Genomic DNA, 19,177 nt, shown 5'->3' with positions numbered 1-19,177 from the left:
ATATATTTCTCGCTGATGAAGGCCACAGGAGTGGCAGAAATATCCGAGTTTATAATAAATCAGTGTTCTTAAAGTCTACTACTGAAGTTGTTTCATTATTTTCTATATTATAATATATATATATATATATATATATATATATATTATTTTAACTACTCTCATTTTGCTAATATTGGAAGACAAGGACGATCATATAACGAAAGTTACAACACACAGGTACCTTTTGTAATGTTTATTAGCCGAGTTTTCAATTTACATTTCACCATTATAAAACTAGTCACAATACATTATTTACAGTTGACAGACAGACTCATTTTGCCCTATTCATCAAATACAACAGAATCAGTTGGCAGAGGTTGTCACATGACACAACTGCTAATTGAAACTATTAATTTTGATTGGTCATTGAATATCCAATCAGCAAAGCATATACTGTGAAATATGAAAATGTAACACAGTATCATAAATGTACACTAGCACATACAAAGATATAAAAACTTTATCATTCTTCACACTGAAAACGATTTTTTTCCCTGTTATGCAATACACTAGTTCTGATTTTTTTTTTGTGGTAAAATGTGCAGTTTTTTCTTAATAATAATAATAATAATATTAGTTTATTAGGAACCTACATTTTGCCATCAGAGGCACATTTCTCAATAGAAGGTGCATCCAAAAACAATACAGTAAAGTTTACAAAATCAAAGAAACACACATGTACATATTTTTTTCTTATTATTGATAACAACAATATTATTCTTAATTTTTTTTTTCTACAAAACCACAAAGTAAAAGAAGTAAAATATATATTCATTCTGTTCAGATTGGTCATTTGTATAGGTATGGAGCTACATCGCTCAAAAGCATAAACTATAAACTATAATTCAAGGCTGTAAAATTATTCAAAACGCAGATGTTCTATTATGCAAATTGTCCACATGTATCTGATTATTTGGCTGTTTATAATATTTTTATGATAAATATTGCAGCATCTTTAAAAATAAATTTTTAGTTGCAAGAAAAACCTGGCAGTTTCATGATATTTTGGTCCTTGTGAAAAGTAATGTCACCAGAGGGGGGGCAGGGGGGGAATGGGTTGCATTGTACCAAGCTGAACAGTCAATCCACTATTTACATGTCGATCCATAACAACAAATAATGCAGTGTTATTATACACGTTGCTATAGACTTGCTGAATACTATGCTTTATAATTATAAGCTTACAAATATTATATGTTTAACATTATTTTTTTTAATTGACATTGCTACTTCACATAGAAACTAACAGTGTATTACTTGGCGCAAATCCAGCTGGGGGAACAGGGTCACATGGTCACAGCTGTACGTGCCCCTCCCCCTCCCCATATTGCCACAAAATTTTAAAATTTCAATGCATATCAATGTTATGTATTGAAATTAGCCCTTATTTCAATATTATCTATTCTGAAAATGTTGTGCCCTCCCTCTCTCACACACGCCCCCTCCCCCACCCCGGTTTGAAAAATTCTGGATCCGCCCCTAATTACTCACGTTGAATAGAAACACACAACAAACATGTAGGATCTTAAAATCGTTTTATGAAAATCAAAAAATGGAATGTTTCATTGACTACCGATCTCTGACATAAAAGACTAAACAACAATTTATGGTACTATTAAATATAGTTTTATAATAACATGATAAAATGTAGAAATATAAACAGTACAAATTAAATAAGCCAATTATTTCCTCTATAATCCTATAATTAAACATTTTATTTCATATATTAATACTAGTTAGGCAAACAGACAAATTTGTGTATACATCTGTAAGTTATGGAATAGTCCCTTGGTGAGCTGAGTTCCATAGGCATTTAATCCAATGACCAGGGTGATGATAATATGAAGTGCATACAGGTCTTTTCATAATACGCAAAATAATCTACCATTATTGGTATAAGTATATTGCACTAGAAATAAACCAGTTGGAGATCATTATATAGGTGCAATTTTGTCTCCATGTTTATTGTATGTGCCTTTCCTAATTGATCAGCCCAATTAAAAAATGGTAGGAACTGGTTTCTTTAAATAATTAACACTAATACCTGAGTGGCTCCCAAGCATTGTTTGGAGCAATTGTTAATTAAACAAAGTTAACTAATAATTAAATAGATTTACTTATTACCTGTTGGCTTCTTTCATGAATTCAGACCCAGACAAAACTCCTAGTGTATAAAACCACTTGTAAAAATGAAATTACTTTTAGTATTTTTTTTTTATTACAAAGGGAAACTTTCCAAGGGGCCCTACAAAGGAGCAGTTAGGCAAGAGACGTTAGAGGGAGCTTGTTGATGAAATATTTCAAAGTCTTATACAGTAGGCTGGTGGACCATAGTGTGCTTTGAATCATTGTGCCTTGCTTTGAACAAATTAACATGCATAAGGTAAAGAAAAACTGCATACGAAAACAAACCTCTTAATAATAAGTATGGATTTATAGAGTGCATAATAGCTAAAGCTTCTATGTGCTAGACCTTTGTTTTGATATTAATTTGAATCCATATGAACTATGGCTGGCCGTTGAGTATAGAGAGTTCATCCACCCTTTGTTCAGCTGTTATCTTTATTGCTGCAGGGTGATCAAGACACCCTCCCAATTCAGTAGCCATTAAAGATAACAAATTGGGGTTAGTTGAAATACGTCCCTCTATCAAAAAAAATTATAAGAGTCAAGGGAGAGTTACAAATTGTGATCGATAAATGATATGAACCCATAAATGTGGTAATACAAGGTTGGCACCCAACACAATAAAAGCTTAGATCATTTTGACAATAAAGAAAAAGTATAACATTAATTATGATATATGAACAGTACAATATATTTACATTACAATCACCTTTAATTTATATGAGATCAATATGGAAAAACTCCATCCCTGGTTCTTCACAGTAGGCAAGGAAACACCCCAAAATCTTACTCTCTTGCCTGACTTTGGACATAGTTGTCCTCAACTGCCACTTTCCGTTACCGTAAAACAATTATGGATTTGTCGCTGATAAGTTATGCATATTTGTAGGCAAGGAGGTGAGCAATTGCAAAAAGAGCCACACTAGATAAAAGCTATAGAATACTAGCTAAAATTACTTTTTAAACCATATTTGATAAGAAATTATAATTGTAGCTATTAACCCATCCTGTGGATCCCTTAATAAAGTAGAGTATCTTTTTAAAATGAAAGTTAAATGTTTCTAATATATAAAATGCATTAGTAACGATATCTAAATTATATGTATATTTTATATAGGAATAAGCCATATTTTTTTGTGAATCTAGATTATTTATCCTGAATATTATTTGAACACCAAGTTAAAGAAGTCCCCAATATTTTTAGGTTATCTATGAACCTATGATCAAATTCACTTCTAGCATTTTATAGTATTTTTTTTCATCAATCAAAGTATTTACAAAAGTTTAAAAGCAATATATGGTTTAAGCATAGTCAAGCTTTCACTTCATGTAAAGATGTTGTCACCATCATTTATAATCTAAAAATAAGATTGGTAACCTTGAAGGGAGCATATAATAAAAAAAATGAAAAAAAACCTAAAAAAAAAGGTTAGCAAACTATGCCAATTATCCAAATATATTGCAAATACACAATGCAATACAGTGTATACATCGATTGAAAATATAATACATACCGTTAAGACATGTAATATAATGCCAACATGGCAAATATGTAAATATAATGCAAATATATAGTATAATGCCAATATGGCAAATAGAATGATCTAAAAAATGAAAAATATTCAATTTAATGCAAATATGCCAAGCTTAACAGTTTATGTTTGAATGGATTTGCTGTATTACCCACTCTCCTGTCTATGTGTCTCCCTCATTAACACTACAGATATTCTGTAGTAAAATCTATTCATAATTTTAAAAAGTATTTATAGTCAATAAGATTAGTCTGATAAGGCTAGTCCACATTTGAAGCTAACAATAAGTCTTCTGTTCCTGTTACTTCCATTTACACATTACTTTACATTACTACACATGTACAAAGAAATTCTATAGCAATAGTATAATTGGTCATTTTAAGTACTTAGCCACAAGCTGATATTTATTGCTTAGGACATTCATTAGAGGAGAATGTGCTACTTAACCTGGTGTAAAAAGAGGCAGATTCCTGCTCAAACTTTTCCATTAACTTTGTTGATTCATCAAGTTCATCTTTTTCTTTCTCTTTTGGATCCCCTTTGATGATCCTGGAAATAGAAAAGAGCCATGTTAGCTGTTTTCAAGGAGGTATTACAGAGCAAGGTATTTTCCCTTATTAGCAAAACAGTTAATGTCCTATATCAGTGGGGTAACAGCTAGTCATGGGGCTCAGGAGAGAGAAAACTCATGGTGGGGGAAGGGGCTGGCTTGTGTGTCAGGAAAGTATTTTTCTTATGAAGTACTGGTTTACCAGGTAGCTCAGACATGAAGAGACCCTTAAAGGAGAAGAAACTTCCGGCATGAGCTACTGAGGTCCACAAATCAGCACTCTGATCTTCATGAAAGGTAGCTATATAAAAGCTGTAATGTGTGTATGGGTAATATCTACATATAAAATAAATAATGAAAACATAAAGTTTCATAATTATTACATTATAAAGCAAATACATAATACATACTGCTGTTTTATGTCCTTCTTTACTTGTATTTTTCTTCCAATGCCGGTTATCGTTTGTTGCAGAAAAGGTAGCCCACCTTTGGGTCGGTCAACTTCTTCCTCAGGGATAGAAGCAACCAGACTGCTGATGACTTCAAAATCACTCATTAAGGAAAGTTGACTTGCAGATGAACCACCTGAAGAATTGCTTTTCATCTACAAATCAAAGATAAAAATACAAAATATCCTGATTATAAACCATTAATTTGGTAACTTTAATTGATATTTTTAATCAGCAATTTAATTGATTGTATTAAAGATAACTAACTTTAGCAACAACAGCAACAATATATAGAAATATTTGAACTAAATAAGTAGGAGTAGTAAGTAGGAGTGTGTGGTGCTGATCATGAAATCGGGAGTTTGAGAAAGGCACTTTACTTATGTTTGCCTCTCTCCACCCAGGAGAGTATAAATGGGTATCTGGTAGGATGGTGTGGCATTGAAAGTATGGGTTGTGCATGTAAAGTGGCATGACTAGGGATACTCCCTAGGGGGCAGAGAAAGTTGCATTAAATGTGCAGGTTTGCCAACTCCAGGGGAATAATGCCCTGTATATTCTTCAGATTGTGGAAAGCGCTACAGAAATTCAGATAAAAAAAAAAAAAATTACATATGTTATACTATATATGTCAAGCCCTCAAATGTAAATCCCATTCCCAGACTTAACACTGGGAACTGAGAATTTTCTGATATGTACTGTAAAGAAAAAGACCTCATAAAGATTAAATCGATCTCTTTCATTAATATTAGGTTTGTGTGCTATAGGTATATTTGCAGTACTTACTGATTCCTTTGCTGTCATATTTTTAAAATTTGAAACTAAAACATCTTGTTTCTTCTCCAGATCTTCCATCACCTGAAAATAAAAATATGGAAAATTGATAAAGACTTAATAGTCAAAATTAAGTACTCGCTAGTTTTTAAATAAATTTTGTGGCAAATTTCCGATACCATTTGACTCACTGCTTACTATCAGCTTTTACCTTTTCAATATTTTTCTGTAAATCATCATATTTCATTTTAAACCAATCCACTTTCTCCTCTATTTTTTCTATCTTACCAAGAATCGACATTCTGTAACAAAAAAAGATTATCACATAAACACTATGCGTATGGGCGTGGTCCGTGACTACCTAGCAGCCGTAAACAGGCATAAACACCATGCACTTTAGGATTTTCTGTAGCATGCTCATAAAACATGCAGAAAATCGTTAATCATTTATTAGCATTTGTTATTACCATTATAATTTTTTTGGGGAAATAATTGTTATTATAACTTACTTGTTGTACCAATCATTGAATTTTGTATGGATATTTTTTAAATTTGTTTCACAATGTCCGCTCTGGTGGTTCCAAGCTTCTACACAGGAATCTCTCAATCGTAATCTGTTTAAAAATGATAAAACAAAATTTACTTCTTCAATTGGTCACAATAACAACAATAGTGCTGTACTGACTTAGATACATCCACCTGAAATAAAATTTTATTTTCGGACAATTAGCGCACCCGCCGAGGATTGCACTGTTTTGAGTAATAGTAAAAATACTGCCAAGCTACAACTGTACCACAAACACCAGAGAATATTTTATTGTGTAATGCTTCGGTGTTTTGAAGTTGTAAAGATGCAATATTATAATTGCAATAAAATGAATGATTCCTTACTTTTCAAGATTAACAATATGTACACTTTCTCGCTGCTTTGAACGTCTGTTAGCCTTAAATATTTCTAGACTTTCCAAGACTAAATTCAAAGCTACTTGAAATCGCTCAGTACTGCAATTAAAATGAACAAATAATTAGTTTTGTTGATAAACAATTAAACCAAAATACATTGTGATGCACACTCCAAAATCAACAACAGGAGTAATTACCATCTTTGTCCTGGATCGCAACACAGACTTTCTACCAGGCGGAAGGAATTAAGCTTGTCTTCATTAAGTTCTTGATCTAAGACATGTAGGATTGTGGTTTGTGTTTGATAGTCCTCTTGAATCTAACAACCATAATCAAAATCATATTGTTTATTTCTTTATCTATTAAAAAAACATATATATCTTATTAATTAGATTAATCACAGGTCGTGATTAATTTCCATGTAAAGCTGGGAATTGTTGTAACATGGTAGAAACAATGAGCACTTGAAAAAGGGCCAGCTTCACAATGGCTTTCTTCTTCAATGAGATCAGTTGTGCTAAAATATAATTCATAAATGGTGCAATATTTCAGCCAATTAATTGTAACTGTATCTTTCCATTCATTCGTGATGATGACATAATTAATGGCGAAATATTGAATCCCAACACGATGGTGTGTATTTCAATACTTGGAGTATGTATCTTTCAACACTCCTACAATTTAGTTTTCTGACATTTCATGTAATTTGAGCACATGTTAATAATCCGACAGGAAAAGTGAAACAAATCACTGTCGAGTTTTTCTCCAAGGTTGAAAATAATACATGTAAACACCTAAAAATATACCTATAATATAGTATAAAAATTTTTTTAATTAAATATCCCTATTCAAAAATATGTACAATTTAAGATATATATAAAAAAAAATATATGAATCATTTAAAACATTTCTTTACTTAAACCCTTGAATTTAAATATGGTGGCCATAAAATCTAATTCATTACGAATATCAACAGGTAAATCAAAGTGATTACTGAAGAAATTAGTATATTACCTCTATGACAAGGGCTTCAATTTCTGATATCTCCATGCTGTTTCCCTGCCCCTCTTCTTTTGTCACTTGGAGAATGTCCTCTAGTGTGTGTAAAAAATTCAAATGGTTCTTCAGGCCTTCTAAGTTTGTCACTACTTTCACCTTAAACCTTGCGACATCAGCCATCCTTCTCTCAACTCTTTGCAAGAGTTCCCGTATTACAACTCTGTGAGGTATTAAGCAAATTGGATTGTACAGCAAGACACAAAGGTATCTATTTTGGTAAATGACTATGTTTAAATATACAATTGTGTCAATTTTTTTGTAAGAATGTGTGGTGCAGAATCTGCAATTTGGTCTCTAATCTTGAGGTTGACGCCTGATCCATTCACTGGGCATTTTCATTGTGCTCTTACGTACAGGTGCTTTACCTAAATTTGTTTGTGTGCTCTCTACACCTTTTAGAGAGTGAAGAAGGTTGCACTTTAGTATGGATCAAACCACTAGAATGTTTTTCTTTGTCAACAGATGAATGTTCATACCATATGCTATACTGACCTGAAGGAATAAACAGCACTGTCAAACACATGCTGGGCATTTAACGTGCTCTGTAGTGCTCGCTGCCTATAAAACATCACACCAGCACTCATCTGAAGAACAATATAAGAGTATTTTCATGTTTATACTAAAATAAATTTGATGATGACAATACAGTGAGCAATATTTTGCTACTCTCTCCCCCCATTCCCACTTAATTATCGAGCTCCCACTTCATCTTCAAGCCCTATCAGCCCCCCACTTCAAGACTCCTAATGACTATAAAGTCTCATTAAGAGGTGCACAGAATACCACTGTGTCCTGTAGTGCTCTCCGCCTAAAAAAAAAGTTATACCAGCACTGGTCTAAAGAACAATACAAGAGCATTTTCATGTTTATACCAATAATTCCAATAAGTATTTAACAGCCTAAATGTCTATTTTACAAGTCTCTGAGTATAATGCCTTTATATGTATTTATAATTGAATCCTTAGTTTATAGATTGGAAAGGATAAAACTGAAAAAAAATGTTGGAATAACTTTTTTATACAATACAAGCCATTATAATATTTTTCTATGAAAATTTAAAAAATAATAATGTTAATAAAGAATAATAATAATAATAATAATAATAATAACACAATAATATTGTTTCTAAGTTCTATACAAATAAATACAACATGCAATATAAAAAAACTAGGCTGCGGGTTTCAAAAACAAATTATGACTGTATTAACAAAGTGTTACATCACCTTTGAATATGAATAATCTGCATCTGGATGTGAATTTGACGGTAGTGATGGAAAGTCCGCTGAAAAAATTATTTACACCAGCAAATTAGAATTACAATACTAAGGCAAGACTTCTGTTATACCTTGTTTGGTGAACCTGCTGCCTGACAGTAATGATGATTTTGAATAAAAATAACATTTTATTTTTGGCCAATTTAAAAAAAAAATAAAGGTTTTTGTTTATTTTTATTACACCCACTGCTGCCTTGAAATTTGCAAAAATATAATGTATATTTCTTCCCAATTATGTAAATTTAATTTTAGTTATTTTCTCCTCCATTTGTATGTTTTTGGCAAAACTATTTGCTAAGTAAAAAAACAAAATGTTATTTTTATTTTTTTTTTCACTCTCCTGTGACGATCTTGGTGCTTCATGTCGCTAGTGTGCGTAATCTACTACAGGATCTCCATGGTTCAGTATGCACACATTAGTTAACAACAGTTTATCCAACCAGTAATATCTGGAATATTATCTGTACGGAAAAAATATTGGAGTACAATCTGGACTTACGTGTATAACTAGGGGCGACACTCCACGGAGCTTGCAGGGTCTTCTGAAGCAATATCATCGGTTCTTTCTCTGTTGTATTTGGAAACTGTTTGCAGGGAGTTGTTGGGTTATAATTCTGTTGTTGGTATAGTATCATTTGGTCTGGTACTGCGATATCAGACAACTGCTGAATGCTTTCTTTCAAATGTTCAAATCTAAGTATCAATCATACACTGTATAAGTATTTTATATAAATCTAAATATAAATATGATTTTTATTGTCAGTGCAATAAACACTGCATAGATAACATCATTTATATGGAAGGTAATGATGATGATTAAATGATGATACCTGCAAAAAATGCGGGGATGAGGACAACGATAAAAGGACAATGACAACGACGATGAGGATATTCATAACGGTCAATATGATACGATGATGATGCTGATGATAATAATGACTAAGATAATATAGAAGAAGATGTTGATAATAATGGTAATGCTGGTGGTGGTAATAATGATAATGGTGATGGTAAAAGTGATAATGATTATGATGGTAGTGGTGACAATGATGATGAAAATAAGATAAATTTTACTTCAAGATTCTAGAGACGATAATGCGACTTACGTGTTATCCTTGTGAAGATATATTTTCAACATCTGTGCTTTCTGCACATCAAAGACATCAAATACCTCCATATTTAGGATGCTGTCCACTTTTTCAAAAAATCTTTCAGCAGACATCATTTTCTTTGGGTCAGACTCAAGAAGACCGGCCAGCAGTGGGGTCAGCATCCTCTTGAACATGCTGTGCCAGATGAGGAATGGTTTTCATAACTCACAATTATGATAGGATCCAATATCATGAATTGTCATGTTTTAATTGACATTAGTGACAATGTGCAACTACAGGTCTGCCTCTAATTGAAGACACCTCCAATTAAAGACCACTTTCCTGTGTTTCCAAATTAACAAATGTCTTTTATTTTTATTATTTTAATGAGATCAAAGTAGTCTTTAATTGGAGGTAGACCTGAATTGCAAAATGAAATATAATTATCTTGTCTTGACTTACATTGACATTTGGGTGGACTTGGGCAGCTCTCGCTCCCATGTGATTGGTCCATCCACAGAGTCTTTTTGGATTCCACATATGACCCCTGATGCTTTTTTTGTTGCCAAGTAATGCCTGAGGATAATGGTAAAATCAAACCATATCAAAATAATAACAACAATTATAACAATAATGACTAGTGTATAACTATAACAATTACAAAAACAAACAGGAATGGAAGACTAGAATAAGAAAAACTATTTTACTGAATTTAATATAGAAATGTCTATGTTAATAAAAACAATAAATAAAATTAGTATTAAAGGCAATAATATTAATTAAACTAACAATGTTATAATAGCAATAATAATACCAACAATAATAATCAAAATAATTATGATACAATGATGACCAAATATTGTTGATCATAATAATCACAGAATAATATTGATTTTCAAATTTGTATATGAATCAAACTCACATTGTCTTCTTGTTGCTGCGGCCACCATAAGGTCTGAAGGGCAGACGTCCAGTGGCAACGTGGTACAATGTAACACCAAGACTCCACATGTCAACCTTAGATGTGAATGCATTCTGTGGTGTCTCTCTCAACAGAGCTCTGGCATACATGTCTGGGTGCTACAGCATAAGGGCAAAAATATATTGCAGTGACATCACCATCATAACATTAATAATAATAATTGTTTTTTTTTGTTATAGATTTCGGAATGAGAAGAATTTTATTAGCAGAGTGAAGATGATGGTTTGGGTCATAGAGATTGAACATTTTGGGTTTGTAAAATAGTAACATCATACAAGCTTTTGGGGTCCTCATTGGAAGAAAAATAATTGCTAAAATAAAAATCTGACTCTAGATTTTGAGATGTTGTGTCAGTCGGGCTAAATTGAGCAACACAACCCTTTTTTGCCAAAATAATCAAACATCCCACTGATTCACTATGTAGGTCATTCCTAAAAATAAACAAATCAGTAGTGATGGTGTTAGTCTACGAGTAAAATACTTACATAGATAAGCCGATAAATGCCCGAGTTTCCTTTGTAACTTACCTCTCGAGCATAAAAGAAAAATAATGGAAATCAACCTAGCTCGCCTATATACAGCCTGTGTGAATGAAAAATATCCTTACTTACTTGGGTTTACTTGGGTGTAGAGGCTGGAAGCGATGCTTATTTGCCCCTAATTACCTCCACTGGAACTCTATGTGGGTCATACTTCAAGAGCGGGTTTGTCCATCCTTGTTTCCTTTTCACATTTTTTTATGCTTCAGAGGTAAGTTTCAAAAGAAACTTAGACATTTATCGGTTGATAAGACAGCATCTTACACTTGAAAACACATGTGATTACATATTAAAGCAGAAAACCTACCAGATACTCTTCTGTTCCATACAAAGAAACAAAATTCTCATCATTTGCGAGTTGTCTTGCAGCTCCAAAGTCTGCAAGTTTGTACACGTTTTGTCCATCTTTGTCTTCCAAGACCATTATATTTCCGGGCTTCAGATCTCGATGTACTATTTCTTTTTGTTTGAGATACTTCATTCCACAACCTGCCAATAAAAATATAGCTTGGTTAAATTTATACTTTGATTCATTGTTGCTTGGTCCTTACATGTGTTTCACAAAAAAGTTCATTGAATATATATACAATTTTTACTTACAAATATCAGCAAGTATCTTCTTGTACTCTTGTTCTGGAACCCCGAAGATGGATTGTGGTTGGTCAAGCATTGTATACAAGCTGCCCTTACTACACAATTCCATGACGATGACCCGCTGCCGACTTCTTTCCTGTAATGGAAATTTTCATTTTCATAATTTCAATCTTAAATTTTTGTTGCTATTCATTCATTCTGTATTTATGCAGTTTAGAGAGTGCAGTCTGAAACCAATGTTAGAGGAAAATAGCTGAAACAATTTCAATTGTTCTTATCATCATGTTTCTCCTCTTTGTCATAAATTTTATCATTATCATTCAATATTATTTTGGCAACAGTGTTACATCATCAATTTCATTATCAATATAATCATTATTAGACAACATATTTGTTATTTAATTACAGGTCTCCCTCCAAGTAAAGATCATTTTGGGGACTGGGGTTTCCATGGTCTTTAGCAGCTTAGGTCTCCAATTAGAATAATAAAGATATTAGACATTAGTTAACTTGGGACCACAGAAAAGCGGTCTTTAAATGGAGGTAGTCTTTAAATGGAGGGTTCTATAATTAGGAGGCTTGTTTCATTCTTTTTATGTTGGAAGGTACCAACGATCTTACAATTACAAGATACTGTAGCGTTCTCCTCGATTTCTGTGTGAAAATTCTGTAACAACGCAGCAAAAATGATTACTTTTCAACTTTGACATCAAAGATCACTAACTACAGATAGCGCATCTGTGTTTGAATTCTGTAATGGCCATGGTAACAACTAGGATGCCCTCTCTCAAAAATGATTACTTTTTATTTTATGCTTCTTTTTACTGAACATCAATGCTTCTGTTTGGTACGCGTAAATCGTGGAGAGCACTATCTTGTAATTATAAGACCTTTGGGATCTGAAAGACACTCACATCGACATCTATTGCAAGAAGTTGAACAACATTTCTGTGTCTCAGTTGCTTGAGAACCTCAAACTCTCTGTCTTGCACCTCGCCAGGCCTCATGAAACTTGAGTTGTTGAATACTTTCACCGCAACCTTGCTTCCTTTGGACTAAAAAATATTAAATAATAAAAATAATAGTAAATATATAACAATATCATTAAAAATAGTAATGTGTTTGAAAGTCTTTTGTCTTATTTTGGAATTTTCTTATTATCTTTGTAACAGTAGAGTATTTGAGTATTTTTAAATTAATTTTGCAATGTTTGTCCCTTTATCTACTGTATGTTCATTATTACTAAATAAAGGTAAGATTCTAAAGGAAATTGGCATATATCCGTTCATTCAGGTAAGTGTTTATGAAGTAGACACTATCACTATCAATTTGTTGTGCAATAGATAGATAGAATCTATTGTACTGCCTGTTAACATGTTAGTGGATCTATGTTAGTTGATTTGGATAAAGGTTATTGTTCATGGAGCTTACCTTTGATCTACCTGTGTACACCGTACTGGTTGCACCTGAGCCCAGAACATCTTTCTCACTCCAGATGTACTGTTTTGAACTTGATATCATTGTGTCAGTTGTTTAGCTGTCAATTAAACTTTCCTGATTGCTTCAAACTAAAACTAAAAAATAAACCATTCATTGTAAATCTTTCAATATACAATAGGAATAAATGCGAAAATATATTATCAAAAATAACATCCAAATACAGTACAGCGTAATATTTTAAGCTTCAATGTATAGAAAACTTCTGTGGTTAATCACTACTTTCTAAACAACTACTGTACTGACTTCACTTCATTTGCTGATTTTACGGTTCTCTTTTTCTTGTAATTTTTTTGTATATCAATTTGATATACTGTAAGTGTGCTATGGCATTTTAGAGCTTATGTAAATTGACACAATTCAGTGACTTTATACTGCTATGTCTACAGTATATGTTTTATGAATAACCAGAAATGAATAAAGCTTCTTTTCGGTTTAAAACAAAACAATCTGACCCAATATTTTCAAAATATTTAATTGGTCAGGTTTGGCAATACAATGTTTTTTTCTGGAATTATTTCCTCTTTTTGGTGAACTTATTCTATTCTATTTCTATGCTATCTGTATAATTTCTTTGGTCGTCTTCTTCTTATCCATTGGTTCATGGCTGATCTGTTGATGCCGCTTCTGATGACATCCTTCGGTATGATTGATTTTATAAGCTTCATTCATGGATAGGCCTGTTGCTGAACGTATGCCATTAGCCTATCTCAACTTTTGTCGTCCTCTCTTGCGTTTTCCTTGCATTGAGGATTTATTTTGCATTTTTGAAATTCAGTGTATGTACAGTACTGTACTATCTCGAAAAGAAGCCTATGCTATTTTGAAAAGAAGCCCATGGTCTTCTTTTCGAGGCTAATTTTGCAAAATAAAGAGGGCTTCAATTCGAAATGGGCTTCTATTCGAGTGGGGCTTCATCTTGAGGTTATGCTCATTGGGCTTCAATTCTAGGTTTTATGGTATGGAAAGTAATAAGGAAACAAAAACAAAACTACAACAACACAATGTTATGCTTCCTGTTGACCTACCAAGGTTTCCTTAAGGGTTTATTTTTCAAGTTATGACTACATCAAAGTCAAAGTCAATGATATAAAAATAAACTTTATTAGATTATCAAGTATCCTGGATTTACAGTACTTTGCACAGCAGTATACCATGTCTGAACCAGAAGGAAAGACTAAAGTCCTGTTTACACTGACAGCTCAATTTCAAGAGTTATCCTGCAGTGTATACACCTGGTCATACATCACCAGGGATTTGGTCAGTGTAAATGGGAAGTAGTACAAACACTGAACTGTAATGAAGCTTAATGTTGCATTTTACACGGCGATAGGCGAATAACAGCAGAGACACCAGTTGTATGCGATCCTCAGATGTTTTTCATGGTGAAACAACTAGTTGAGAATCCTTGTTGCAAAGAAGAGGTCATGGAACGTCTGTAGTTCCTACGGAAATTTAGCCTAATTACGGATGTACGGAAATAGACCATAAATACTAGGGAAATTTATCATTAAGCCTAGACCCATAATGAAATAGGTTTATATATTGTCTAACGTCCAGAACAACTGATATTTCCACCAGAATATTTGGTTTCTCAAACTTGTCGGTTACTGAAATGCATATTACTAACTTGAGAAGTTATTAACTTGAGATAGGCACATACATAATGATTATATTACAAACCATATAAAGTTCTTACAAAAGCAAGAACAGGACAATAAAAATTAATCACATAGAAACATTATACCCTCAGAGCCCTCTGATTATAAAATACTGTACTCCAAATATTTATGGCTCTACAATATTTCATTTCCAAATATAATGTATGTATTTTATTAACATTTTATTACACCTCTTCAACTTTCCCAGCAAACTGGTTACACTGTATATACTGTAATTTGTAACCGCAAGGAACAAGCGCTATAGAAGCACCAAGTAACAAGTATATAAAACTCTATTCCAATGGTCACACAATTATCTGTTTTAGGATGGCAACTAAGATAAAAGAAGGCTTTTTAAAATTCCCTCCCTTATCACTCTTGCTCCCCGGTGTTTCACCTGTACTGCAAACATGTCAAGTACTATGGAAATTTTGCTTATTAGGTACGTCCAGAAAAGGACAAAATACTACGGAAATCTATCATAGGCCTAGGTAAATAGGTCTAAAGTCCAGAACAAATAAATTTTCCATTAGGATCTTTGGTTTACTGTACATTGTCGCTAGCCAACTCATACTTATTGGATAGCAATAAATAATTGTGAAAACAAATAAAAAGTGGCCCGTCAATCTTTATCCTGTCCCATTTGTTTGAAATATCACATCAAATTACAGACAATTGAGACCCAACGACAATCAGGCCCAGGACGATTGGCCCCATTTTCAGGACCATTGAACCCAATTTGAGTGGGCCCGATTGTACTGAAAAGTGACCGATAACTCTTAATCCTGTCCAGTTTATTTGAAATTCCACAACTGTAATGCAATCTAGATGTGTATAAGAGACAGTATCCATCCAAGGGTAATGAAAGAGTGTAGTGCGCAAATCGCTGTTCCACTTTCAATCATTTTTGAAAAATCTATTGGGTCTGGTAAATTGCCAAAGGATTGGAAAACAGCTAGAATTGTTCCAGTTTTTAAGAAAGGATTAAGAACTACAGCAGGAAATTATAGACCTGTAAGTTTAACTAGTATACCTTGTAAGATAATGGAATCTCTTATAAAAGACAAGATGTGGGCTCATCTAAAAGAAAACAACCTTCCATCCCGGAATCAACATGGCTTTATGACTGGAAAATCATGTCTCACAAACCTACTGGAGTCCTTTGAGATCATCACCAAAGAGCTTGATTGTGGGAATGATGTTGATATTCTATATTTAGATTATCAAAGAGCCTTTGATTCGGTGCCACATAAAAGATTGATCCTGAAGTTGATGGATTCGATGGTAAATTGATTAAGTGGTTGAAAAACTACTTATGTGATAGAACACAAACGGTATCTGTTAGAAGTGAGTCATCAACACAAGCAAAAGTTGTTAGTGGAGTTCCCCAGGGGTCTGTCCTGGGACCCACATTATTTATTGTGTATGTGGATGACTTAACAGAATATGTGAGGAATAAGCTTTTAATGTTTGCTGATGATACCAAGCTAATTGCTCCCATCAAGTCTAACAATGACTGCCTAACACTGCAATCAGATGTTGACCGATTGTTGGAGTGGTCGGATGACTGGTTACTAAAGTACAATACTGATAAATGCAAAATTATGCATGGGAAGAAGTAACCCTGGGGCAGCTTACATGATGAGAAATATTGCTATTCAATCAACAGACATAGAAACTGACTTGGGTGTGACTGTCTCAAACGATGGTAAAACATCATTACAGTGTACGAAAGCAGCACAGAAAGCAACAAACAGTCTTCGTACCATTAAAAGGTCATTCAAATATATGGATATAGAGAGCTTTAAAATATTATATAAATTATATGTTAGACCCCACCTAGAATATTGAATTCAGGCTTGGAGCCCGGGCTTAAAAAAGGACATACAGTAAGTATACTGGAAAAAGTTCAAAGAAGAGCTACAAAATTACTGCCATCTTTGAAAAATATGAGCTATAGTGAGAGATTAATCAAATTGAATCTGTATACCTTGGAACAACGGAGAGTTAAAGAAGATCTTATTGAAACTTTTAAAATTGTTAAGTCCTTTGAAGACGTGGATTGTGGAACATTTTTTATCTTTGTCGAGGACACTAGCAGGAGAGGACATGAATATAAATTATACAAACCAAAACTTAACAAATTTTTGAAATGCAGAATGGAATTCTTCTCACATCGCGTAATAAACATCTGGAATAGCTTACCACAAGAGGTTGTTGCTGTTCAAGAACAGACTGGACAGCTGTGGGGTCTTAAAGGCGTTTGCCTAACTTTTCCCACTTATATCAAGTATCAAGTATTGTACTAAAGGCAAATTATTTTTAGGTACTAGAGAAATTTTTTATTTATCTGAAGACATACAGTACAGGGGCAGATCCAGAGATGTCCGAAAGAGGGGGCCCCGATCGAGATAACACTACCCTAGAGGGTTTCGGGCATGCTCCCGCGGAATTTTTGTTTTCTAGACTCGTTTGAACGATCAATTATTTCTTTTTCTTTACTTTCCAAAAGAGGGGCCGGACCCAGCCTGGCTTGGTGGCCACACCCCCCCCCCCCGCCACCCCCCCCCCCCACCAAGTCCGCCCCTGCGGAAATGCATTTTACGAACTTGAGAAGTCTGGTATTTGCAGTGTAAAAGGGGTACTGTAAAAGGGGGTACCACTAGACTGTAAAAATACATTACAACATCAGTCATCCAGAAATATAGATCTAGCTGACTAAATATAGATTTGACTAGAAAATTCTGTAAAATTAAACTTCATCTACCTTTATCAGTGGACAAAACCATAAACTTTGTCCTAACTTCAAGGTTAATAAATCTAACTAATCAAACTCAGATTTCTGAACTGACAATATGGAAACAAACAGGAATTGTGAACTTCTAACTCAAACAAAAGCAAATTTCATACTTATTTTGTCTCAATAAAGTACGTAACAATATCAATATGAAATTGAAAGCTGATCAATCTGCTGGTTATATATTGATGTGGATAAAATAGAATTCTATCATAAAATTAAGGCGGATTCCACCATTTACAGAAACCAAATACCATATTAAGAAAAGAATGTCCAAATTACTGTATGACTTATTTGCAAATAATGATGAATAGTGACATGACATAATATAGAGAACCTTGAATAGCGGCTACCTTTGAACCTGCCACTGGTTGAACACTAACACGAACAAAATATTGCCAACAACATTTCATTATATTTAAATTTTAATAACGATTCATATTTTACAGTTTAAATTTTCACTCGTTAATACAAAAATACACTTCGTATTTTATACATAAAAACACTTCAAAATCATATAGGAAGAGACTATGTTGTGGCGCTGTTGGTTTGACGTTGTTCAAGCCCACCTAGCTGAGTAGTATGTAATAGTAGAGTACCCAAGATGGTCGATTGTTCTGGTGGAGGCAGTTGCATTGACAACTTGTTCCACTTAACATACCATAGTTGTTGTAGGCCTAGCCCAGGCTTAGCATTAAAACAAATTGAAAAATAACTTACTCGTAACACATATGGAATAATCTAAACACAAATTTCATTCGTAAACCGTAATTTCAAAAGTATTTCATTTTTAATTGTGTCACTGGTGATACGTTATTAATAGAAACAAAACTATTATTCGAAACGGATATAGCGGCGTTGGTTTTTCCCAGAGACAGAGTTTTTCCACCAGATCGTCGGACATCAATGCGCAAGCGCACAAACGAGGGAGTTCCCCTTTTACATCGACAATTGTACGTGTTGTTTGAGTCGCGATCGCTCATTGGTTCGTGAGAGAATAAAATTTGCAAATACGTTCGTTCGTAATTCAGTGAATGTTGCGATATGATAATCTAGCACTTTATTCCACTCATGTAACATATACATGCTAACGTGCAAACAGGTTTCATTGTAGCTTGTGTCTATTTTAGATATTAAGAAGATGTCGCCATATGTAATTATATACTCGGCAAGACCTATCCCGTCCGCGATTTTTTTTTCCGTACGAAACATTTACATGAAACTCCACTCGGGCCGTCTCGGCTGAATCGACCCGAAAATCTCATTGCAGAATTCAGGAGGTCAAAAGGTCATCAACAGATAAACGTCT

At 33.5% G+C, this 19,177-nt stretch overlaps 1 protein-coding gene across 2 annotated transcripts in view; it reads right to left on the bottom strand.

Moving 5' to 3' along the window:
• Window positions 1-3,632: 3,632 nt before the first annotated feature.
• The window catches only part of LOC117122095 (serine/threonine-protein kinase TBK1-like), an 18,129-nt gene continuing 2,584 nt past the window's right edge, over window positions 3,633-19,177 (bottom strand). Inside the window, exons 1-19 of one of the 2 annotated variants that reach the window (XM_033267568.1) lie at window positions 18,589-18,761; window positions 13,345-13,487; window positions 12,828-12,968; window positions 11,920-12,049; window positions 11,627-11,808; window positions 10,721-10,878; window positions 10,261-10,374; window positions 9,814-9,993; window positions 9,207-9,400; window positions 8,657-8,715; window positions 7,926-8,017; window positions 7,389-7,593; window positions 6,572-6,693; window positions 6,363-6,473; window positions 5,981-6,085; window positions 5,683-5,773; window positions 5,484-5,555; window positions 4,659-4,852; window positions 3,633-4,247 (exon numbers count right to left, since the gene is read on the bottom strand). In XM_033267568.1, the coding sequence (XP_033123459.1) occupies window positions 4,103-4,247; window positions 4,659-4,852; window positions 5,484-5,555; window positions 5,683-5,773; window positions 5,981-6,085; window positions 6,363-6,473; window positions 6,572-6,693; window positions 7,389-7,593; window positions 7,926-8,017; window positions 8,657-8,715; window positions 9,207-9,400; window positions 9,814-9,993; window positions 10,261-10,374; window positions 10,721-10,878; window positions 11,627-11,808; window positions 11,920-12,049; window positions 12,828-12,968; window positions 13,345-13,434 (2,385 nt within the window). In that variant the 5' untranslated portion in view covers window positions 13,435-13,487; window positions 18,589-18,761 and the 3' untranslated portion in view covers window positions 3,633-4,102. Of the gene's footprint in view, window positions 4,248-4,658; window positions 4,853-5,483; window positions 5,556-5,682; window positions 5,774-5,980; window positions 6,086-6,362; window positions 6,474-6,571; window positions 6,694-7,388; window positions 7,594-7,925; window positions 8,018-8,656; window positions 8,716-9,206; window positions 9,401-9,813; window positions 9,994-10,260; window positions 10,375-10,720; window positions 10,879-11,626; window positions 11,809-11,919; window positions 12,050-12,827; window positions 12,969-13,344; window positions 13,488-18,588; window positions 18,762-19,177 lie in introns of those variants that run through there. The other variant, XM_033267569.1, reaches the window with a different exon arrangement.

The sequence above is a fragment of the Anneissia japonica genome, unplaced genomic scaffold (genome assembly GCF_011630105.1).
Source record: "Anneissia japonica isolate Jap-2015-1 unplaced genomic scaffold, ASM1163010v1 scaffold288164_len509026_cov199, whole genome shotgun sequence".
Taxonomy (NCBI): Eukaryota; Metazoa; Echinodermata; class Crinoidea; order Comatulida; family Comatulidae; genus Anneissia; species Anneissia japonica.
This window is presented reverse-complemented; position numbering and strand designations above follow the sequence as displayed.